At 52.5% G+C, this 24,102-nt stretch overlaps 1 protein-coding gene across 1 annotated transcript; it reads right to left on the bottom strand.

Annotated features, from left to right (window-relative positions):
* Nucleotides 1–263: 263 nt before the first annotated feature.
* Nucleotides 264–24,018, bottom strand: IGHMBP2 (immunoglobulin mu DNA binding protein 2). Its single transcript, XM_021555990.3, has 15 exons — nt 23,892–24,018; nt 23,346–23,515; nt 22,907–23,099; nt 22,297–22,394; nt 17,760–17,923; nt 16,898–17,098; nt 14,847–14,994; nt 12,935–13,109; nt 8,152–8,334; nt 7,607–7,725; nt 6,605–6,699; nt 6,188–6,311; nt 3,525–4,391; nt 2,970–3,142; nt 264–1,555 (listed from the first exon to the last, which is right to left on the bottom strand). The coding sequence occupies exons 1-15, from the start codon at nt 23,963–23,965 to the stop codon at nt 1,358–1,360; spliced, it is 2,982 nt and encodes a 993-aa protein (XP_021411665.3). The 5' UTR covers nt 23,966–24,018; the 3' UTR covers nt 264–1,357.
* Nucleotides 24,019–24,102: the final 84 nt, after the last annotated feature.

Genomic DNA, 24,102 nt, shown 5'->3' with positions numbered 1-24,102 from the left:
GGCTGTGATGTCCCTGTTCCATCATCCCCCTCTGCTCCTCCCCATGTCTGTCTCTGGTCACTGATTCCCAAATTCCCTTCTCCCACACATCCTCCTCCCCACCTCTCCCTCTAGGAGCCACCCCTATCTCACCTGCTGCCAGGGGAGCCAGTGCCATGGGTGATGCACAGCACCAAGGCACAAGCCAAAGATGGAAGGGTTTGAAGGATGAGGAAGTTTTTGTGGGAAGTTGTTCACAGCCAGTACTCACGGCGCACAAGGTGTGGGGGAAAACTTGCTTATTAGCTATTCCAGCCAAGTTTTTGGGAAGAGATGGACACAGAAATCCTTGGTTGTGTCAGCCCCTGCCAACTGCTGAGCTTTACTTGGGATGAGGTAGTGACTTCCACACGTGCTGGATTCTGTGATGTTTAGCCCCAAAAGGATGGGGAATGTGTGGATTAGGCATTTTTACAGTGCTCTTCTCCAGCCATTCCTATTTGGAGGCACTTCTGCACCTTCCCCTTCATCCTGGGGACAAGAAATGCTGCTGGAGGTATTTTGGGGTTGGGATGGATGGACCCTGTGTGAAGAATTAGGAAAGGGTCCAGGGTGAACACAAGGCTCCCTCCCACCTCCAAAGCTCATGTGGCTGGACCTGCTGTCACTATGGGCTTTCCCAGTGGGAATCAGCCTCCAAGGAGCTCAGTGGGAAGGTCAGGACAGGTCTGGGAAGGGACAGGCAGCAGTGACGAGGGAGAGACCTCCCAGTGGCACAGGAAGGCTCTCCCAGGGCAATGGTTCCATGTGCTGGAGCAGCTCCTCATGGTGCCAGCATGGTTTGGGCTTAAGGCCTCCCTTCCCCATCCCTATTCCCATCCCTAGGCGCACCTGGAGCAGGGCTGAGCCCCCTCCTGAGCCCCTGGCCCACGTGGGGAGGGAATGGCTGTAGTGTGGAGAAGCTGGGTCCCTCCAGCTCTGAGCAGTGCCAGATTGCTGGGCTGGGATACATTCATTTTCTCAGCCACCCTCCCTGGAGAACAGGATCACCCAGGGTTTTCTGTGCCTCCCGTTCCTGCTCCCGAGCATCCATCATGTGCTGCCACAGGGACCGATGTGACAGTGACAGCTTTGGGTGTTTAATGCCCATTTCACCAGCGTGCTCTGGACCCTGAGTGCATCCATCACCATGTCCATATGGATAACCAGGACAATGCAGCAGCTCTCCCTCCCCTGCCTCAGCTCTGCAGCTCGGGAAGGTTCCCAGCTCCAGGTTTTTCCCCCAGAATGGAGCCTGCTGTTCCACCCAGGCCTAGAACAGCAGCTTTGCCCTGGGTGGGCTGAGGCTTTGAGGCTAAAAAACCAGAATTCAGGTCCCTCATTTCTCCTTGTCTTTCTTTTTGCCCTTCCTCTGGCTGGTCAGCTCGCTGAGCTTCTGGTCCAGGCGCCGCTGGAGGTGGGCTCGCCTGGCAGGATCCAGGGATTTGTCCTTGGAGCCGCTGCCGGGGTACAGGATCCCCTCCCGGCTGATCCGCTGCCGTGCCTGCGCCTTGGCCTTGTCCCCGCAGCCGTGCACCTGCGGGAGAGAACCGACACCGGGCACTGGGCACGGATCACCCACGTGGGAGCCAGGGGCCTTCACTCCTTGAGCCTGGAGCTCCTTTTTGGCCTGCTTTGCATCCCCCTAAAATCATCTCCTATAATTTACAGCCATTATTATCATTATGTTATTATAATTATTATAATTATCATTATTATTGTGCAGTTATATTGTTTTATATACTTATATATTTTTATAATTTCAATTAGTTATTATTTTACTATTTATTATTTATTTTATTAATTCATTATTATTTTATTCATTATTTATTATAATTGTTTACTATTCATTCTATTTATTTTCATTTTATTTAATTTAATTTTATTTTTATTTAGTTTCATTTTATATTTAGATTCTATATTTTTATATATTCTTATACTTTTTGTTTAAAATTAATATTTGTTTTTCTGTGTTTTATTAAATGATCATTTATAGCTTCTCTCACACAGAACAAAGTATAAAGATCCAGGTCCTGGGCTCTGAACAGCAGGTAAATCATCCTTTGGGATGGTTCAAGTGGCTCCTTCCACCTCCTTTCCAGTGAACTGGGATAGGAGTTTTGGGGAACAGGAGACCTTTTTTAGCCACCAATCTGCTGCTTTAATGAGCCAAGTCCAACACTGGAATTATCCCTCACAAGTGAGATCCTAAAACCTGATCCCTTCTCTTGCCCCATCCCAAAGTCATTTATGTTTCCATGGAGTGAGGTCCCAGCCTGTTCCCTCAGAGCTGTGGCAGCCCTTCCCAGAGATGACATGGATTTTGTTACCATTCAGCAGGGAAAAGGCCATTCTGCAGGGAATAAATCTCCATCCCCCTGGATGTGAGTGACCATAAATATAACTTTTCCTTGCCATGGAAACAGATAGCTCTTGACAGAGGGAAAAGCTTGCCAAGGATTTATAGGGCTGCTGAGCTCCTGGGGGTTCCACAGGGTGAGGAACAAGGACACAGGGAATTCTGAATTGCTGGCCAGGCAGCACTGCACCGTGCCTGACCTGTCCCCAGGGTGCAGAGACAATCTGCAAAGGGCTGGGATCATCCTCAGAATGCAGAGGGAACGTGCAAGGAGCTGGGAATTGAGTCCAGGCTCGCTTGAGCCTGAAACTTGTGCTTCTCCATTTCTGCTCTCTGCCTCACCTTATCCACAGGGCCTCAGAGTGCAAGTGCCAGAAAATGGTAAAGAAGGGCACAAAATGAGGAAAACAGAAAAGCCCTCAGAAAGAGGCGAGCAGAACCCAGGTGGCAGCACCTGCCAGCCCTGTGTACCTGAGCTCAGCACAGGCTCTGACAGGGAGGGGTCTCCTCAAATGCCCTGCAAGGAAACCCTCCCTGTCCAGGGAGCTCCACAGGCAAGCTCCCAGGCTAAGCCCATCCTGCCCCTCCTTACCTCGGGGATGTGGTGGCTGAGGCAGAAGAGCCGCTGGCAGTGGTGGCAGAGCTGGCCCAGGGTGGTGACAGAGGCCTTGCAGCGGGGGAAGCCACAGGTCCTGTCAGCTTCGACGGCAGCGGAGATCAGAGCGTCGAAATCCTCTCCCGCCTCGCTCCCGATTGCCGGTTTTCCTGGGAAAGGTGAGCACACACCTGGATTGGAGTATGGGAACAAACCCACCCTCCTGCAGCCACAGGGCAGCCTCTGCCTTTACATCCTTCTGTGTGGGCCAGATACTCCCCTCAGCTCCTCTCCCTACTCTTGGGAGCCTCCCATGTGATTCCTGAGACTCTCTCTTGGGAAAGGGTCTCCAGTGTTTTTCTTGACTTAAGGAATGTGCCTCCAGGTATCTAAACCCCTCTACCTGGATGTAGCAGCCAGTTCCCACCTCCCTGCAGCCTTCCAAGACACATGCTCCACGCCCAAGTCCCAAGGTCTGGAGCAAACCCACAGAGATTAAAATCCATTCAAGGAAGAGCATTAATTGTGCTGGTTACAAAAAGCTTCACCCACCTTTGGCTTCACTCTTGTCCTTTTTCTTTCTGCCACTCCTGGGCTCCTGCACCTTCCTGGCTGCCTCTTCCCGCCTGGCTTTCTCCCTCTGGACTCTCTCCAGGTGCAGGGATTTCAGGTCTACTTTGCCTGAGACCTTGCTGCTTTCCCCCTGTTCCACAGGGTCAGGGGTACTCCCGCTGGGATGCTGGGGCTCGGGAAGGGGCTCGGAGGGCAGCGGGGGCTCGGAGGGCAGTGGGGGCTCGGGAAGGGGCTCAGAGGGCAGTGGGGGCTCAGAAGGCTCAGAGGGCAGTGGGGGCTCCTTGGGGAGTCTCTTGCGGACACTGATGTACCTGTCCCGGCCCTCCCCGGAGCTCAGGTGCTGCAGCCCATACTCCTCTGCCAGCACGTGGACCAGCATCCGCTCGTGGGAATTCAGGGATGTGGGGAAATCCAACTGCGCCTCGCTGCTTGCCAGGAAGGCCACCAGCATTGCCCTGAACCTGTCCCCACCCTCCTTTGATCCTGGGCCGTCTCTCCTGGCTGCAGCAGTGCTCAGGGAGCTCTGTGCTCCCGGTTTCTGGCTCCCCGCTCCGGCTGCCGCCGCCTTGAGCTTCCCAGCCGGAGTTGACCGTGCTTTGGGGCCCGGTGGTTTGGGGCTCTGCTGGCGCTGGGCCCAGCCCTCCCCGGGGTAGTTTTGGGGCACCAGGTCATCCAGGTACTCGAAGGCGGAGCGCACGAGTCCGTGCTGGGCCAGGTGGTCCAGCAGGCGCCGCAGGAAGGGGCGGCTGCCCACGGTGTGGCTGTCACACACCACGGCCACCTGGCGCCGCGCCCGCGTCACCGCCACGTTGATCCGCCGCTCCTCGGCCAGGAAGCCCACCTCACCTGGGGAGACAGGAGGGAAGGGATGCCAGAGGGCTGCCTCCAAGTGGGGTTTTGTCCAAGGGATCCAAGGATTTATTGGCTGGAGGGTGAGAGTTGGTGTTTATGGGGCTCTGGTCCCTGCTCATACCTGTTTCTCTTCCTACCTGTGTTCCACAGGCTCCACACTGAGCTCCTGGGGTTGGGAAGAGGATGGAAGGCACATGGAGAGGAGAAATATCTCCCTGCCTGGCCCAGGACACAAGCTCAGCTTGGAGCTGGGATCAAACACAAGATAAGCAGCATGGAAAAGGCTCACCCTGTGACAGAGGAGGGACTGCAGGTAAAGAACTCCCCCCATCCTACAGAGCTCCCCCCTGCTCCCAAATTCCCTGAGGTCTATAGGAACAGCCATTTGGGAGACAGCATGAGAGCCGGCAGTGCTGGGATGACTCAGGCAGGATCAGGCAGCGAGAGCGGAGCGTGGGTGGCTGTGAGCTCCCAGCTCAGGAACAGTGAGGAGGCCAGGCTGGAAGAGATTAATGCCTCTGCCAGAGCAGTGCCCAGCCTGGCTCTGCCTCAGCAGCCTCATCATGTGCTGCCTTTGAGGGACAGGCTACGGGGGAGCCCCTCTCCCTGCTCTGCAGCTCGAAGAACAATTCCCAGTTTCTCTGATGAGGTTTAGTTCAGCTGCAGGGACAAATCCAACTCCTTTGAATCCTAGAAGATTTTGGGTTGGAAAGGACCTTAAGGTCCATCCAGTTCCACCCCCTGCCAGGGATACCTTCCATTAGCCCAGACTCCCAAGCCCTGTCCAACCTGGTCTTGGACATTTCCAGGGATGGGGCAGCTACAGTTTCTCTGGGCAACATGTGCCAGGGCCTCAACATCCTCACAGGGAAAAATTTCCCCTTAAATGAAGGCTTCTTGCTGGATCAGGAATGGCTGCAGAGGGACAGGTCAAGGAGAAGCCTCCCTGAGCCCCCAGGACCTGAGCTTTGCCCTCTCCCTGCGCAGAAGGGGCTGTGGGGCCACCACCACAGGGGTGAGTCACTCCTGGATCAGGACTATTCTTAGTGCTGTCCCCACCTCCATTCTCCCCACAAGGCTGCTTTTCCTCCTCTAGGCTTGGAAAAAGAGGCACCTTCTCTTTTTTTCCCTTCCAGCCCTCAGCATTTCACCTCCAGCAGCAGAGGTAGGGCCACAGGGCTGTGAGTTTGGAAAGGAAATTGATCCCAGCATGGAACAGAGGTGATCACAGAGTGATCCTGCTCAGCTAGCTCCATCAAACCTTTCAGCTCCCTGCACAGGAGCCTTGTGCCCCCAGGGCAGTAGCTTTTTTCCAGCTATTAACTTTCACTGCAGCCGCTGATAGCAAAGAACTTGATTTTCTGCTCTAGATTTTGCTCCCAAAAGCAGCATTTTCTGTGCATGGCTCGGGATGCCAGCTCCTGCTTGCTTTCTGCAGGGAACTCACCCAAAATGGCTCAAAACCCAAGACAATACCCCCCAACTCCCCGAAATGTGGGGATAATGGGATGTGACATTCTTAGGGCCCTGGTTTAAATAATTTCTGAGGCCTTAAGGGCCAGGAAACCTTCAAACTGAGCAGTCCTGGACCTGCTGTACCACGGGAGCCTCCTCTGCAGCCCTGACAGCACATGTATTCATTAATTAAACAAAAAATCCTGACAAGGGAGGGTTTGCCAGTAAATCCATCCAGAGCCAAGTGTTAGAGCACTGCAATTAAGCCACAGCACTTGGCTACACGACTTCCTCCCCATTCCCCAGGGAGCAAGGCTCCAGCAGCTGGGTCTTACCTTTCCTGTTGGATCTGACAAAGGACAGGATCACTGCCTCCTTCTCCCTTCCTTGGAAACCATCCACTGATCTAATTTCCAGCTCGGGGTGCCTGTGGCAAAGGTGCTGTCGGAGCATGTCCACCTGAGAAACAGGCCAAGGGTAGCTTTTAAAGGAAATACATGGGTGAAAAGGATTAAATTGGCAAGGTTTTGGGGGAAATCCCTCCCTCCCAAACCCACAAGGATGAGCACTGGCATCTCCTGAGGCTGTGAGTGGAACACCTCACTAACAGCTCTTCCCTCCGTGGCCCCGAGCTGCTCAAAGGTGCAGGAGTTGGCCCCAAATGCTGGTTAAATTTGGTTCTGCAGGTCTCTGGGGTCTTGTGGTACTCCGTGTGCAGAGAGAGGGGGTATGCCAGGAGAGGGACAGCTCACCTGGAGGTTGTAGGGAGCCACCACAGCGATGTCCTTGGCTTTCACACCAGCATCCACCAAGGCCTGGATGTGCATCCCCACCAGCTGGACCTCCCCTGGGACAGGAACAGAGTGTGACAGGGGATAGAGGCCAGAGGAATGTGCCCACCTCCCCCCAGACAGCAGGAAAGGCTGCCACAAACTGGTTATCCAAGATGGTGCCTGGTTCAGAGGGACCTAAGGGGAAAAATTAAATCCTATATGAATTATTTCATGGTTTATTGGCTTCTGCTTTGCAGCAAAACACAGCAATAAACATCAAGACTGTGCAGGGAGCTGTGCCAAAAGACTGCCTCCCAAATTTGGGGAGATGTGCCTCTAATCCTCTGCTCCAAATCCATGAGTTCTCTCAGACCAGGCTTTTTGGCTCTCTCTGAGGGAATACGAACCTGTTGTGTTCAGCAGGGCCCTAGGAATGCTGCAAGGAAAAAATGAAGCACTCAAATGATGGTGGGAGGTCAAACAGAAAGTAAAAGCTATTTAAACTGGTAAAAATTGCCCTTATATTATCTACCATGACTTTGCACTCAAGCTTTGTAATGAATTCTACTTTCTTCAGAAGAGCCAGACAAGATTTCATGGAAAGGAGCAGATGACTGGGAGGCAATTCTGAGCCATATCCATGGCGTTCCCAAAACAGGCCTGTGCTCTGCCTGCTGCTGTTTGCCCTTCCTTGGTGTAAAGCACCTCCACAGGGATTCTCCACCCTGTCCCAGCCCTCAGCATGGAGAAATGTCCCTGCAAGGGGACATAGCAGCCAGAAAGGACACCCACAAGCTGGACACTGTCACCAGAGCTCCAACACATCTCAGAGTCCCTGGAGGTTGAGGATTTATGGAGGGAAGACCTCTCAGCTAAGCAAAGCTCTGTGGGAGCCCACCTTCCCCAGGGAGACACCTCTGGGACGTGGTCAAGCCTGTGGTGGGCTGAGCACCTCAGTCCATCCATTCTGGCCAATGGTACCTGGATTCCCCTTGGACTGTTCATCCTCCACTTCCAGCTCAAACAGGCCACAGCCAGCGGTGTCTATGAGCAACAAGGGAATGCTGGTCTCTTCCGTGTCAGAGACACCTGGCAGGTCCCTGCAGGTGCACAAGGTATTTGGGAAAGGGCCAGTTACCAGCACTAATGTTACAGCAATACCCACACAAGCTGTGGCTGCCCCATCCCTGGAAAAGCTAGGCTGGATGGGATATGGATCAGTCTGGTCTAGTGGAAGGTATCCCTGCCCATGGCTGGGACTGGGTGGGCTTCCAACCTTCCAAGCCAAACCATTCTGGGATTCCACTATTATCACAGCAAAGGAGAACACAGAAGACAACTCTGCATCACTTCTGCTTACAGAGCAAAAAGGACAAGTCCCCCCCAGTAATGTCTCCTTATAAAATAATGGTTGAAACAAAACCACTGCCCCAACCTCAGGAGGTGCAGAAAACTCCACAGGGAAGGGACAAACGGGGTTGAAAAGGACATTTCAGCTCCTGCAGCAGCAGAGAGCGGGAACCCACCTGAGCAGGTGCTGTGCCACGGAGGGGTGTGCGCTGAGCCGGCTGCCGTAGAGCTCCGAGGACGCCCATTCCATGATGTGCCGGTGCATGCGGTACTGCACCGTCAGCATCCGCACCGCCCGCTCCCCGTAGTGCCCCGCCAGCCGCTCCATCAGGCTCAGGGACAGCCCCTCGGCCGCGGCCCTGCATGGAGAAGCAGCTCAGAGTGGGAGTGTCCATCCCCCAGGGACGGCCCAGGGCAGGATGGGGCTCAGGGAGCTCCTCCCGACACACGCGGTGCTGAGGAGCTCAGTGGGAATGCCCTGGGAGCAACTGCACTCCAGCCCTGCTCAGCACCTTTGTGTGGCTCCCCTGGCGTGGCACCGTCACCCCTGTTCCACCTGGGTGCCAACGCTGCTGTCTGTCAGACCAGGCTCCATGAGATCAGAGAAGCTTGGACACGGATCCTGCACCTGTAACTCAAGCAATTCCAACAGCATGGCCTCTGGAGTCACCACCCCTGGAGGTGTTCAAGGAACAACCTGATGTGGAACTCAGTGCTCTGGTCTGGTTGACAAGGTGGGAATAGGTCACAGGGTGGACTTGGTGTTCTTGGAGGTCATTTTCAACCTCCGTGATTCCACGATTCTGTGATCCATCAGTGTAAGGCTACATTGGCATTACTACAAGCTCAGCCACAGCATCAGCATTACCCAGTGCATTAGGATCTGAGCTCCACCCCACATTTTGCAATGCCTGGTGCTCACACAGCCAACCCTTGCTGCTTTCATCAAGATCCTCTCTGCTCCAGCTTTTCCATCCTTCCCTGGCCACTCACCCTGGACTAAGGCACAGATGCACCGCTCTCATTGCCTTTTCACCCATTAAATCCCCATCACATTCAGCAGCGCCCCTTGTTCGTATATGTGTCACAAATGAATCAAATTCCTGCAGAATTCAGCCTTTCAGGAGCCTGTTTGCTTCATCCTGGCCTCACAGAGGGTTTGTTGGGAGGCACCATGCGAGGAAGAAGGATGGAAATCATTGCCCTTGGATTCTGTGAGCGTACGGAGATTTTTCATACTGATGCTGACACTGAGGGGTGCTGGTGGCTGCCAGACACAAGGAAGCAGCATGAAGGAGATGGAATGATGACAGGGAGCAGCTCAGGAAAATGCTTTCCATCGAGCTCCGTGGCACAGCACGCATCCAATCCCTGCCGGGGGAATTCCAACGCTACACGGCCCCACAGCGAGCGGATTGTTGTGGCATCAGCCAGCCCTGCCACACTCACCACAGGCACTTGGGAAATGTGACAATAGACTGCCAAGTCATTAAACCTGCAGAGGGGACAATTAAGGATACATCTTTCCAAGACGCCGGGCCTCATTAGCTCTTCTCCTTGCTAAATCATAGGATGCAGCACACAGGCAAAAAAAAGGGAATAACCTCTGGATGGACAGGGCTGCAGGATGTGGGAGGCAGCAGTTTGCCAGAGGGGGGCTGGGGTACATGGGATGAGGGGACATAGCAAGATGTGGAGTTGGGGATGCATTCCAGTTATCAGGAAATAACTTGATTCTCCCAGCTCTGCCCTGCCCATTGAGCCTGGATCTCCTGGACAGGAAGGAAATTCAGCAGGGCTGTTGGCACTCAGGTGCAAGCACATGCCTGAGACAGCCATTAAACCTCAGAGCAAGCCTCAGGAATGATGCTGCTCCCTACCCTTCCAGCAGCATTCCAACCACAGGGATCCGCAGGAGGTTATATGCTGAATTAATAATGAAGAATTAATCTGCTCAGGAATATTTCACCTGTTAATAATTTTCTGTTATTTTACCACTCAATTAATTCCTGTGGTGGTTGATTTCTCTGCCAACGAAATCCTGAGTGCCCTGAGCAGATGTTTCTTACCTATTGATTGCTTTAGAGAAATAAAATTGGGATAAGAGGTTGGACAGACAGAACCATGCATGGGATACTTGGGAATATCTACTTTAAATTACCTAAAGCACAGCTGGGAAAGACAGAATTCCCAAACCCAGCCCACAGCAAGCAGAATTTGTTGCTAACATTGTTTTACCTTGTTTTGCCTGCAGGAAATGCTGTGCTTGGCCAGCCTGCCCTGTACGTGTCCAGAATGATCAGTACTAGGAGAAAAACAGGAATTGTTTCCCATGGAAGGCTGGAGCTGTGTCTTCAGCCATGGCATACTTTTTTCTTATTCATCCCTGTGACAGGAGATGCTGGTGTGACTGATCCCTGCAGTACACACTGGATTTGGCTGGAAAAGCCTGGAGTAGGAGGTCACTGTGGTTTCTCACCTCAGGAACTCCCCATTAATGGAGTTAATTTATGGATGTGCACCAGGACATTCCAGCTGTGGAGGCTACCAGAGAAACCCAAGGCCTAGCACTTCAGTGACCAAGTGAAAGGAAGTCCATTCAGACCTGCCATGGGAATCAGCACATGGATTTGGGATGGTGCAGACATCCAGACTGACCATTGACAAACAAGATGGTAAAATATCCCTGTGTTTGTTCAGGAAATGAGTTGAGAGCAAGAGGTTTGATAAGCTTCTGCTGGTATCTGAGGGGAGTTAAACCAAATTAATACATCAGAGCCCTGATATGGAGACAAATTCATTGGGAAAAGGATGGAATGAGGGCTCCAACAAGGCAAACAAATATTCCTGTCAGAAGAAATGTTCCTGCAGGAAGTGTCCTAGCATGGAGATGCCCACAGGGACAAGGACAAATTGGAGGAGGAGGACCTCCAAGGTGGAAGCTGCTGTCTATGAGCCTCAGCTGGAGCTGCCATGGAGAGGATTGGAGGGGGCTGGAATTTGCCAGCACGGACTGGAAGGTGTGTGTGGGGATGCCCTCTGCATCCTGGAACAGCTCCAGGTGTGTCAGAAAGCAGGGAAGAGGTGCAGACCCTGTGTCAAACATTCCCCAGGCCTCATGGGGTCACTGCTGATAGGAACAGGTAAATGCTGATTCCATGGAGGAACAAGCAGGTGACTGGAAGGTGGATAGAGTCCCACAGCTTTCCTGCTGGACAGAGGCTTCCTGCCTGAGCAGGGCTGACTTTCCCTGCTGTAGTAACAGCCGAGCCTCCTGCCAGCCTGGATTCATCCCAGATAACTTCAGACCCTTCCCCATGGCCCCAAAAATAGGAGCCCACCCACTCCAGGCCCGCTGTCATCAATGGAGAAGGGGAAGGTGGGCGGAAGGGTTGGAGTCCTCTGCATGAATCATCCCTGGAAATAGCTCCTTGCTTCCCCTGAAGCACAGAGGAGGTGGCAGGTGATGTGGGGCCTTTGTGGGAGCTCTGGAAATACCCATGGAAAGAGGTGGAAGGGATCTGCCACTGTGCTGCTTCCTGGGCCTGCAGGGAATGTGGAAAGCCCAAAACAGGGCTCCCCAGCATCCCATTTATTTCCATTTCAGTTTTTCAGGCTGGAAAAGATCTTTAAGATCATGGAATCTGATGTTCCCCCAGCACTACCAAGCCACCAAGTCAAAGCTGATGGAGAAAAAAGCACAACTCCTCAAGCAGGAGCAGGAGGAGATCCAGAAGGAGCTTTTTGCTGCCAGCTCCAGCCAAGGCTCCTGGCAGCAGCCACTGTGACAGAGCAGAAAAAAAGCAGCTGCTATAATGTTTCTGGAGTGAAGAAAAACTGCTTTTGTCTCAAAAGAGGGAGCCAAAAGGGACACCAGCTGAGTGTCAGCCCCATTCCAGAGTAACAGAGCTGGGATTTTTACTGTGTTTTGCCCTTAATCTGACAGTATGGGGAAAAGCCAGGCTGAGGCTGCTGAACTGCATCCAGCTGGACGGGCACTATGGAGCATAGCCATCATGAAGTTTTTCTGGGGGGAAAAGAGGAACTTTATGCACCTCTCACAGAAAATAACGGTAACTCTGAAATTAGAAGGACCAAATGGCCAATTTCTTCTTGCTGTCAACAAGATACTACTCCAAAAAGTGCCTTGGTTGGAAAATCCAGGCATGGAGAGCCAGCCTGCAAATTCAGAGGCAATAAACAGCAGGACACCAAGAGTGGAGGGCTCTGGAGAGGCTTTTGGAGCTCACCAGCCTGGACACTTCCAGGCAGCTGAGCATGTGTTTATCACCTGCCAAGATCTGCAGAACAGCAAGCTTTTGGGCATCTGAGAGAGGTAAAATGAGAGGATGCTGCAGCCCCTGAATGTTTTTCTCACTCTCTGGGCCATGTGCTGGGAGCTGCTGCCTGCCTTGGATCTTTCATTTCCTGTGTTCAATATCCAAGTGAAGTGGCAGATATGTGTCTTGTTCATTATTTTCTGGAAGCAGGAGAGGATGTTTATGAAGTCAGGCCTATTTCTCTGCTTCTGTGGTTCACTAATTCCAGATCTGAAGCTGCATAAACCAGATAAACATGAGCACATTTATGTTTTAAATTACTCAAAGATTCCTCAGTACTCTTTGCAGCATCCCCCTGGACGCACAGGCAATTTGCACTATCCACAGATCTTTTCCACAAACTAACTGTTCTTATTATCCCTGTTGTAGGGACTGGGAGGTTTTATAATCCCTGAGGTGTGTGATAATGCAGCATCTCACTGGGCCAATTCACATATTAGTACATTAAATAAATAAATGTGGAAACCACAGAAGCAGAATTAAAGACTTGGATTAGCCTGAGGAGGAGCCCAAATGCATTTCACAGAGCCTGCAGGCAGCACACATCTCCACCATAAAATGTCTCCCATCACCAGGATTCAGAAGCTGCACAAAGAACAGGAGGATCCAGGATTTTTACCTGTGGGAGATGATGGTGGGGGGAAGCTGCTTGTGATCCCCAGCCAGGATGCACTTGGGAGCCTTCAGCAGAGGGATCCAGCAGCTGGCTTCCAGAGCCTGGGCACACTCATCAATCACCACCAGGTCAAAGTGGGTTTCAGGCAGCAGCTTCAGGGGGCCATCTGAGGAAGCACCTGGTGGAAGGAAAAGGTTCCCAAGTGAGCAGGGGAGCAAGGAAGAGTGAGGAACCTGCTCTGGAAACAAACCTCACAAGCTGTAATGGTGATTGAGGCAAGTGAAATAATATTTCTCTGCAGAGATGTAGGAATTCAGCCCTGCCAAACATGTATCCATTGATATGTGTAAGTCAGGATTGTTTTTGCCAGTTCCTCTTTGTCCTTTTTTTCCCTTGGCATCTGGGCCCAGAAGCTTCAAGTATCTTTGGGAACAGCAGTAAAGCCCAGATGCCAAAGAGAAGAATATGCTCCAGTGCTTCATCTGGAGCAGAGCAAGGAACACCCACCTTCCTGCTGCCCCCCACTGCCAACAGAACTCCTCATCCCCAGCACCCAGAGGGTGAGGGACTGGGGATTCACCTGTCTGGTAACTAAGGGACACCCTGAGAGGGGGAGATGGGCTGACTCTGCTCCTCCTCATGGCACTGGGGAGAGGGAAAGGAGACTGGAACCAGACAGCCACATCAAGGGCTAATTTTTAATATCAGAAGTCCATTTGTAACATTTGTCTCCTTTCAGATACCCTCCTCTAACCCAGACCTACTGATACTGATCCATACACTGATCAGAAATCTGAATTCCAGGGGCATCCAAATCTCTCTGCAGTTCTCAAAGAAGAAGGATGCAAAAGGAGGAGGGCAGGGTGAAGAAGCCAGTCTCCCAGACCAGGGGATTTTTATTTGCAGAAATGTTTTTCCCAAAGCTCCTGTACTACTGCAGCTCTGAGAGCAGGGATTTGGCTTTGCCACTGTAAATCCTGCTGCCTCTGCAGCTCTGCATGACTTCAGACATTCCAGTTTGCCACCAAAAACACTGTTTTCCTTCCAAAACTGTTTTCCAGCCTGTATGAATCCGCTCAGGTGAGTTGTACAGTTGTAACTCAACTTTTGCCACTTGCACAGACCCCCAGCTGGCTGGCAAGCTCCAGTTCCAGGGAGAATCACAGCTGATCAACAAAAACACTAGTTTTACTGGGAGAAGGAAATCTCCCCCTTTCTTTCAGGCAAGTAAAAAGAAGTGAGAGGCCAGCTCCCAGGGACTAAGACATGGAAGGATTTATCTGTCCACTAACCTTCATTCCAGTAACTTGCTGTTTTATGACCTAAAATTATTGATGTTTCCTTTCAACAAATATCCCTTGAGCAACCACATCTGAAGATTTTAAGTGGGTCCTGGAGTATGAAAAACCTGTGCCAGTAAAGCCCTTCCACATATGCCAAACCTTCCCACCTGCAGCTGCAGATGCCTGAAGGACACGTGGACCTGCTCCCTAAAATCCTGTGTCACAGCATTTGGGTGAGTGCAGAAGCAGCCACACGCAGCCTGGGAGCAGGCTTTGGAAACACGTGTTGGGTTCCATCAGTCCTGGAAAGGGTCCAAGCAGGGAAGCAATCCCATGTGATTTATGCAATGGGGGAGCAGATTGCACACCTCTAGCAGCACTTGTTTACTCACTGCACTCCTAGCTCCTACTCAGAGCTAACAGGGGCCCTTCCAGATCCATTTTCTGTGCTCAACAACATACTGTGCCACAGTGGAAGCTGGGAGAATCCCACTGGGGTGGCGTTTGGGAGACTTTGCTGAGCTCCCAGGAGCTGGGAGCAAGTGTGCCAGCCATCCCAGGAGAGCTGCCTTGCAGAGCAAGAGGTTTGCCTGGCATAGGGAGGGAAAACACTGAGCAGGAGGATCTCACACCTGTGTTGGTGGCAAGGACAACGCTGGCCTGGCTGAGGGCTGCAGTCATGGCAGCCTCTTCTCTCTCCTTCAGCTCCTTCCTCAGGGTCTTGATCTCACCTAGAAAATGGCTTCGCTCTCCCTTGTCTTGGGCCTTTTTGGTTTTTGCCTAGAAAATAGAAAAATTTGGATAGAGCCAACTGCTGCTACTCTGTTCTGGCTGTGTCTATGACCAGCCAAAGCATCTGGGCATGGAGCAGGGAGGAATGTTTGGGAAGAGAGGTCTTGTTCCTCTGCTGGGGGACAGACTGGGATTTCCTATCTTGTTCTGAGGAAGCAGAGCTCTTCTGGAAGCAGGAGGGCTCCCCAAGCCCCAGCAGCAGCTCTGCCACCTCAAGCTGCCCTCTCTGAACTGCTGGAAAGGATCCAGAGCAGCATCCAGACATGCCCAGGGCTTTTTTTAGTAGGTATTAAATGTGTCTACCACACCAACCCACCAGTACTGCCAGAGCAGCAGCCATGGGACCACAGCTCAGCTACAGCTCACTGAGCAATCCCATATGGAAACTGGGATTGTTTCCCTGGAGGTAAGGCTGGGAAGGATGCAAAGGCTGCAGACAGAAGCTCTTATAGGCAGCCAAAACAGTAAGACAGGCTGGTTCCTATAGTCATGCCATGGATGGATGGATACATTCTCCAGGGTCTAACATGGATCAGCTCAGCCCCGTTTTGGTTGTACTCATAGGTATTTAAAACTATGAAACCTCCATGTGTATGTCAAGAGTGGTCAAAATGGGCTCAGGAATTCCAGGTGTGGGATCACAGGCCTTGAGAATGTGGTCAGTCTGAATGTCACCCATACCTAGTTAAGTATTAGGAATATCAACTCTAATCATCCCCACCTGCCTCACAGGGGCTCTCTCATCCACCCAATGGTCTGGGAGTCTACTTAAGGCCAGCTAACAGAGTGGGCCTGGATTCTATCCTGGATTCCCTGCCTCATCGTCCTGGATTGCTCCCTGAATCTGCTCAGCATCCCTGGAGCTGGACTGGCCTTGGACCTGTTCTGCATATTGTTCTCAGGTACTGTGGGGATGAAACCTTGCTGGGGCAAGGAGCATCCAGAAGCTGAGGTCCTGGGAATCTCAAAGTCAGGTGAGGGAAGGAGGCACAAAGGGGTAGGAAATGCCTCAAGAGGGCACAGGTTTTAATTTCTGTTACTGCTGTTTCTGTGGGCTGGGGTGAAGGGGAGGAGAGAGAAGAGTCAAAACATGGAGCTGCAAAGGGAGAAATTGTTCCAGGGAAAAGTAGGGAATGTGGTAGTGGAGAAACAGAAGCAGGAGGAAGAAAAGATGGGTCAGGACCTTGGAGATGAGCTCTCTGCAGCCAAGGGCAGCTTCTGTGATAGAGTCCTCCCAAGGAGATGAAAGTGAAAATTAATCACCAGTGAGAAAGATGGAAAATAATAAATTTAGAAGCAAAGGAAAAAAAAGCTTTTGGACAGTGCTGCCACCAGAAGAGGGAAGGAAAATAACCTAATTAGCATCAAATCCTCACCCCAAATACCAGAGCTATGTTGTAAGAGAATGTTAGGAAAATTAGGGTGAGAAAGAAGAAATTAAGGATGCATTTTAAAATGTGCTCTGCTTTCTACTTGAGGTGGCTGAGAGTGGGAGGGAGTATCAGGACAGGCAGACAGCTTGTTAGGAAGTGAATTAATGATGGGAATGTTTCCCTGGTAAAGCGGCGGGCACAGATCAGGCCAGACAGGGGCAGCAGCAGGGACTGGAATTTTCCCCACTTCCATGAGGGATTCAGGCAGGAGAGGTTCTGTCCTCCAGCACATGAAGATCAGAGAATCCCAAAGTGGTTTGGGTTAGAAGGGACCTTATGGATCATCTCGTAAGGGCAGGGACACCTTCCACTATCCCAGGTTGCTCCAAGCCCTGTCCAACCTGACCTTGGACACTTCCAGGGATGGGCAGCCACAGCTTCTCTGAGACATCCCCACCCTCCCAGAGAAGAGCTTCCCTCCAGGCTGCACAATTCCCACCCCCTGCAGGGCCACGCACCCAGGCCTGGTCGATGTCCCTCCTGATGTCAGCCACGAGGCGGGCGCAGTCCCCGCGGGCCAGCACGGCGTCCAGCGAGTGCTGCTGGATGGGCTGCAGCAGGCGGGCGGGGTGGCCCAGCCGCAGCAGCCGCGCCCTGCAGCCCGCCAGCCGCTCCACCAGGTTATCCACGGCCACGTTGGACGGGGCGCAGCACAGCACCTGCCGGGGACAAACATGGCCTTGGCACCTCTGAGGGCACCCAAAGGCTGGAGCAGGGGGTGTCCAAGCGGGAAGGAGCAGAGACAGGGAGACCAGCGTGCTTCTGTAGGGTCCCCAGCGAACCCCAAACCTGTCAGCACCTCCTTGGAGCTGCTGGGGAACTCCCTGGTCCCTGCAAGCCAAGCCAGGCTCTGGATTACCACAAATCCAACAGGAGCTGCTCCAGCCCAGGAGTGTGCAAAATAACCATAGAAACCTGGAATGGTCTGGATGGGACCTTAAAGCCCATCCAGTAACCCTCTGCCATAGGCAGGGATGCCCTCCACTATCACAGGTTGCTCCAAGCCTCATCCAACCTGGCACTGGACACTTCCAGGGATGGGGCAGCCACAGCTTCTTTGGGCAACCTGTGCCAGGGCCCCACCACCCTCAAAGGGAAGGATTTCTTCCCAATATCCAACCTAAATTTCCCCTCTGCCCATTTGAAGCCATTTCCCCTTGTGGTACCACCCCAGTTCCTGATGAAGAATCCCTGCAAAGCTTCCCTGTAGGCCCTTCCCATGACTGGAAGGCTACTCTGAGGTCTTCACACAAGGAGAGGTGGTCACTGGTGGCCACCTGAGGTCATCCCTGTCCCCACAGCCCTGGCAGTGAGCCTCACCTTCAGGCCCTGCTGCACAGCCTGCAGGATGATCTCCACCAAGGTCGTGGTTTTCCCTGTGCCCGGTGGCCCGTGGATGATGGCGAGCTCCCTCTGAGCCAGGGAGAAGGACACAGCTTCCCTCTGAGACTCATCCAGGGAGGCATTGAAGAACTCCAGAGGCTCTGGGGAAACAGCAGGAGAGTCACTGGGACCTCAGTCCCAGCTGGGAAGAGACTGAGAAGCACAAATTCAGAAATACATGGCGCTCTCTGCAGCCGGCCCAAACCCATTTGATAATGAGGAGAACCTTGGGATGACAGCACTGAGGGGTCTGGAAGACCCCAAAAGGTAAAAATAAGCTTTTTATGCTTCCAAAACAAACAGGTTCCCTTCCCATCCTGCATCCATGCTTCCCCATCCCCTTCCCAGCCCTGATACTTGGCCTTCAGCCAGTCATTGGTGGAATTCCCAGAATTTAAGAGGTATTTAGCTGCTCCAGCATCAAACAGGTAGGTTTTCCTGGCTCTGGAGGGAGCTCTGGCATTGTTTTGCAGGAGAGCTAGCATCTTTAGTGAAATCTTCACTGAAAATTGGGGAGGAAGTAGCAGATCTGGCAAACAAATCCTTGCCAGTGAATGAAGCCAATGCAGCACTAGTGAAAAAGCAGAAAAACCTACAGCATCTGTGAGCAGAACAGAGCAGCCCTGTGGTGGTCAGCCAAGACAGGGAATGAAGGCAGGAAAAGGTACAAAGAGCAATTTAAATGATAAAACTAAAATTTTTTTCTGCTTTAATATGGGAGGAAAAAAAAAGAATATGCAAATCATATTATAAGAGAAGTGGTTTCACTGCAGAGACTGAATTCTCAAAAGCTGGTTTTTAACCTCCCAGATTTATCTCATTTAGGCCCAAATTTATTCTCATCCCCCCTCCAATCCTAGTGCTAATCTCCTTGTTCATTATGGGAGTTAATTACAGCAGGGATGATGACTCATTACACCGAGGTTTCCCGAAAATAACGTTCCCACAAAAGCTTACATAAGACACATCTCTGGGCATCCTTCCCTGCTGGGCATCATGTGGCTCATCCTTCCCTTTGCATTAAGGGCTGGATTTAAAACATGGGAGTTTCTTCTGGTTTTAGACAGGTGAACCTGTGTGTGGTTTGAAGCAGCACCGCTAAATGAGGTTAAACAAAAGATGTTCATTAAGAAGGTGATGATGAAGAGAAAAATGGGGCTGAAGGTGCTTTTTGCTGTCACTTTGCTTCTTGGTTTATATGTAAATTTTGGCTGAGTGTGTTAATGACTAAGACAAAACCAGGAAGCATCCCATGGGCTGGGGAAAAAGCAAGAATAGCTTCAAACATGAGAGGCTTTTCCCACAGCGAGCAACAGCTGGGAGGTGGGAGTCATTGATGCTTCCTTGCCCAAGGATGAGCAAAGGAACTTCTCCAGGCCTGTGCCCACCCTCATCCCTCCCAACCACACGCTGCCAGGAGCTGCTGTGTGGGAAGGCTGGCAGTGTGCCTCTCCTGGGCTGGCCACACTGGTGGGGAGGAGGGAAGAGTCTCTCATGGGATGCTGGGGCTCCTCCAAACTCTTCACCCTGCAGCAGCTGGGCTTCAGGTATCCTCACCTGAAGAAATCCCTGGAATGTGTCTCATTGGTGGCCAGGTAATTGTGCCCTGATGCACAATTCCATTTATTAGTGTTGAAAGTCAAATTTCCTTGGCTATCTAGACTGGTGCCCCAACATTCCCAGGAACTGAGATGCTTCTCTGCACAGTTCCAGCAGCTCTGATGAGGCAGGGAGTTGGGGGGTGATATCCAAGCCCAGGAAAGGGGTCTTTGCACCAAAAATGGACAGAAACAGCCCTTCCTGGGAGGAAGAACCCAGGTTTTCCAAAGCTGGAAGCTCTTTCCAAGGTATATTTCTGACCAAGAGCAGTTCAGACACCCATGCCCAGCAGCTCCTCCCTGATACAACCTCACTGCAGCCAACACTGCTGGGCAAAATCCAGCTGGGTACTTCAGCCCGGATCAGAACTTCCCCTGTTCTCCAGAGGAAATATCTGGCAGCTGAGTTGTCTGGCCTGCTTTGTGTTCCCCAAGAATCTCAGAGGCTTCTCCATGACCCCTGTGATGACAAGAGGTGTCACAGGGCAGAGGCATAAGGAGCACTTTAGGTTCCTTTTTGCAAATGACTTGTGCCAAAAAGCCAAGAAAGTCTTGCCAGAAATCCCTGGTGCTTCCCCAGGGCTCTGCTGCCAGGTTGGCTTTTCCTGGGGACATTCCTGCCTTTTCACCAGGATTGCTTCTTTCCCTTTACAAATGTTCTGACAGCCATGGGCAGAGATGGACACAAGCCAGACCTTCTGAAGCCAGGAACTAAAATGATCATTCCTGACTTTCTCCAGCCCAGAAGCACAGGAGAGAGCTGGCAGCTATCACCTGCACAGGTACAGCAGAACCTGCTTTCCAAGGGGAAAAGGGACATGTCCCTCTTGGATGGCCAGAAGGAGCACAGCAAGCAGAACAATGCTGGCCTCTGCTGGCAAAAAAGCCTCTCCACTCCCCTCCATTCCCAAAATGTAGGGGTGCAGTCCCACATGAATGCTGGGAGCAGGGGAAGATTGTTTGGAGGAGATTTCAAGTGTGGAAGCTCCAGCAGAGCCATGGGTGCAGATCAAACTGGAAGGGAGACAAGGAGGGCATTTTTGATGGGTGAGCACCTGGATTATGCTTCCCGGGGAGTCTGATAAGGGCAAAATTCCTTCTCAGTTCAGAGTCTGCCCTTTCTGGAAAAACTGTTCTCCCACTTGGAGCCTTCCTGGAGGCAGCAAGGTGAGGTGTGGAAGTGCTTTGTGCCAGTCCCAATCTTTGCTGCAGATCGTAGTTACCCACTGGAGAGCACTTCCTCTCCTTTTGGCTATTCCTTAGGCTATTCTTCCCACAGCCTGTCCCATGTTTTTGTCTTATTCTAAGGGTATTTATTGTTTCATATTGAAGTGTTTTGAAAGGACTTGGGCTTCGATGTGCTGTGTTGGGCTGCTACTATCTGGTAATTAATTACTGAAATGCACAGCAGTGTAAGAACCTACCTACAAGATTCCCTGATTGAAAAATCAGGATTCTCATCTTGTCCCCCCCCCAAAAAAAAATTCAGATTCAGGCTTCTGCTGCTGCATATTGCACCTGCTGGAGTGGATTTTGCCCTGTCTCCCACCCATGGCTCCCTGGTTTCTGAGGGAAGCGAGCTCCTCACGCATCTCCAAACAGTGTTGACACAGATGTGTGTCTAGACAGCCAATTTCAGGAGCTGTCCAGAGCTTATTGACTCAGCCTTGTTGCTGATGGGTTTGTTTGAAACCAGGTAATGGATGGGATGAGACAGATCCCCAAAGAAACCAGGCTAATGGGTGCTTTGTCATGGAAGGAGAGGCTGTGACATGGAAAAGCAGCCTGAGTGCTGTGAACTTTGTCTGGCAGAGCCCTTCAGCTCAGGGCAGGCTTATTCCAAGTTATTATCCCTTAATTCCTGGCTGGTACAACATCTCCCTAGCTGGGGAGAAAGCAGCTCTGAAGGGAGGAGGTAACTGCAAGGCCTTTGAGTTCATAGTGCACCTCCTCTGTCTGTCTAACGTGGCTCAATCTATCCATCAATATTCCCAGTGCTGAGCAGATGGAAAATTCATCTCTGCCCAGCCTGGCACAGCTGAGTGATGTGGTGAAAAGGAGCTTCCCTTCATTAGAGGCAGTTCTGCTCCTTCAGGGGCAAAAGCACTGTTGAGGAAAGTTGATTGATTAAAATTTAATTCTTTTATTTAATATTAAAACCTTGAGTGCACCAAGGTCCCTGGGCAGCCAAAGGGCTGAAAGGTTTGACTAAGACTGGGATCACTGCTTAGAGAAATAGGGATAGGACTCATTAACAGCCACTTTTTCTCCCTGGCACATCCTATCAGAAGTCAAGCCTGGCTGGAGGGGATGGGAGAGAGGCAAACCATGGTGGGCAGCCAAATCCAGGAATCCAAGGAAGACAGTGCAGGGAGCTGTGGAGGGGAGGAAAAGGGGCAGAACCCTGGCACAGATGGATGGCATGAGTGGGGAGAGCAGCCCTGAGCTCTGTGCATGTCTTAGACACAGCCCAGTCCACCCTCAGCCCTCATTCCCTGAGTTCTGCACCCTTCCCTTCTGTTAAGGGATAATATCCATTAGCAGGTGTTGATATCTGACACGGCTGCTGATCAGAGGCTTTGCTCTTCCCAAAACAAGAAGCTGTGTAATTTCATCTTTGTTTCTTCCAAAAAAGCACAACAGAGTGGATACTACTTATATCCAAATTTTTGTCAAGGTTCTTACCATGAGGAAAGTGTGCCCAGTATAAACCAGCATGAATACAATGCCACCAGTAGCAGCAGCACTGATGACTCTCATGGAACACTGGGGCAAAGGGGCTGCATGTGTGGATAAAAACAGGGGTCAGATCTATTTGTGTTCTCGTGGGCAATTCCCAAGGATGCCCATCAAGCCGGATAAAAAAGGATCCTTACTTGTTTCAGGGAACGCCCTGGGAGCAGAGGCAAAGAAGAGGACATCGATCAGGTCGGAGGCTGGGCCACCCCGGTACTGCTTAAGTGCAGTTAGAGCTCTGCCAAAGAAAGGAAGATCCAGGTCACAGGCAGAGCAGGAATCCTTTGGAGACTCCCAACTGCCCAGAGAAAGGCTGTGAGTAAGGACTGAACTATTCCAAAGCTGAATAGTGTTACCCCACAAGACTAATCTCACAAAATTCCTGCATCTCCCAACCCTTGCACACATCCCTATGCTGGTCAGGCTTCCACTTCCCATTGTCCCTGTTTGGTACAGCCAAATGTGCTTTTCTGGGATGTTTGTCCAGCAAGGAGCTGTTCATTCCTCCTGCCAGGATGGAAAAGGCCCTACACAGAACCCAGAGTGTACCAGAGGGGATGCAATGGGACCAAAACACAGCCTGGAGAGGGAAAGGGAAGAGAAGGACCAGCCAGCAGGTGGGTAAAATGAGGCTGTTGTGAGGCTCTAGAATGACAAATCCAAACTGCAAAAGGACTGGGAAGAGCTTTTCCAGACTAAACTTGGCACTCCTCATCCTGCTGGGCAGAGTGAGGCCGGGTGAGCCCTCACCTTTTCAGCCTGTTGTAGGTGACGTCGTTGGCCAGCTTGAGCAGGCGGAAGGAGCGCTCGTGGTCCACGGCCAGCTCCCCATCCCGGGGCTCCTCCAGGGCCACCGTCACTGCCTTGGGGGTGACACGTGTCACCACGCCCGTGCACAGAGGGTCCCCCTGCCCAGCCGACTCGTAGAGCCCCACGATGTCCCCTGCAAAGGTTGGAAGGGAGACAGTGAGGTGGGGCAAATGTGTCACTGACCAGGGAATCTGCAGCTGCCCCATCCCTGGAAGTGTCCAATGCCAGGCTGGATGGGGCTTGGAGCAACTTGGGCTAGTGAAAGGTGTCCCTGCCCATGGCTGAGGGTGGGACTGGATGGGTTTTAAGGTCCTTTCCAACCCAAACCATTCTAGGAGTGTATGATCTCTTTCTTTGGAAACACAGGAGCGTCACTGACCGGGCCCAAAGCTGTTGGAGGGCAGCTCGGTGTCCGAATCCCACTTCCTGGGCTGGAATGTCACCAGGAGACGCCCGTAGAGGCCGGTTCTCTGGCTGCTGACCTGGAGCTTGAGCAAGCAGACGCCTCTCCGCTGCAATTCCTTCAGGGAGACGCTCTCCTGCCATGCCCTGGGAACCACACAGAGGCGGGAACAGCACGGGGTGAGGCTGAGGCTCACAGCTCCAGGGCACAGAGCAGAATGACCTTATCCTGGCTCCTGGCACGTCCATCCTCATGGCTGGCTCAGCGTCTGTACCCCCAGCAAGGGCATCTAAGAGGGTGACTCTGTCCTGTGGGGGTGAGCCCAGCAGGCTTCCCCATGGATCCACCTGTGGGGTGGGGTTCTTATAAGGATGGGCTGGTCAGAACGGTGGGACTCCAGCAACAGCGGGTCCCAGCTGAGGGTCCCTCAGTGCTCCCGTGCCCCCCAGCCACACGTGTCCCCGGCTGTGGCCGCCCCGTAACCCCCCGCGGCGGTCGGTGCCGGTGCCGCGTGTGCCGCACCTGCTCTGGGCCAGCTCGGCCTCCCGCTCGTCCCGCAGCAGCTCCAGGTGCCGCTCCGCCGCCTCGGCCGCCATGGCTGCCTCCGCGCGCCGGGCCACGCCCCCGAGGTGCCGCGCGCCGGGCCCCGCCCCCCTCCGCGCGCCGGGCCCCGCCCCGCTCCGCGCGCCGGGCCACGCCCCCTCCGCGCGCCGGGCCACGCCCCGCTCCGCGC

Source organism: Lonchura striata, chromosome 5 (genome assembly GCF_050655825.1).
Source record: "Lonchura striata isolate lonStrDom1 chromosome 5, ASM5065582v1, whole genome shotgun sequence".
NCBI lineage: Eukaryota > Metazoa > Chordata > Aves > Passeriformes > Estrildidae > Lonchura > Lonchura striata.
This window is presented reverse-complemented; position numbering and strand designations above follow the sequence as displayed.

What these genes read in the sequence shown, in the direction of transcription:
- IGHMBP2 (XM_021555990.3), bottom strand. Translation starts at nt 23,965, where the DNA reads ATGGCGGCCGAGGCGGCGGAGCGGCACCTGGAGCTGCTGCGGGACGAG. An exon ending in CTGTGCAGCAGGGCCTGAAG is followed by an intron (nt 17,099 to 17,759) that starts GTGAGGCTCACT and finishes TGTCCCCGGCAG; the next exon opens with GTGCTGTGCTGCGCCCCGTC. An exon ending in TGGCTCCCTACAACCTCCAG is followed by an intron (nt 6,312 to 6,604) that starts GTGAGCTGTCCC and finishes CCTGTTTCTCAG; the next exon opens with GTGGACATGCTCCGACAGCA.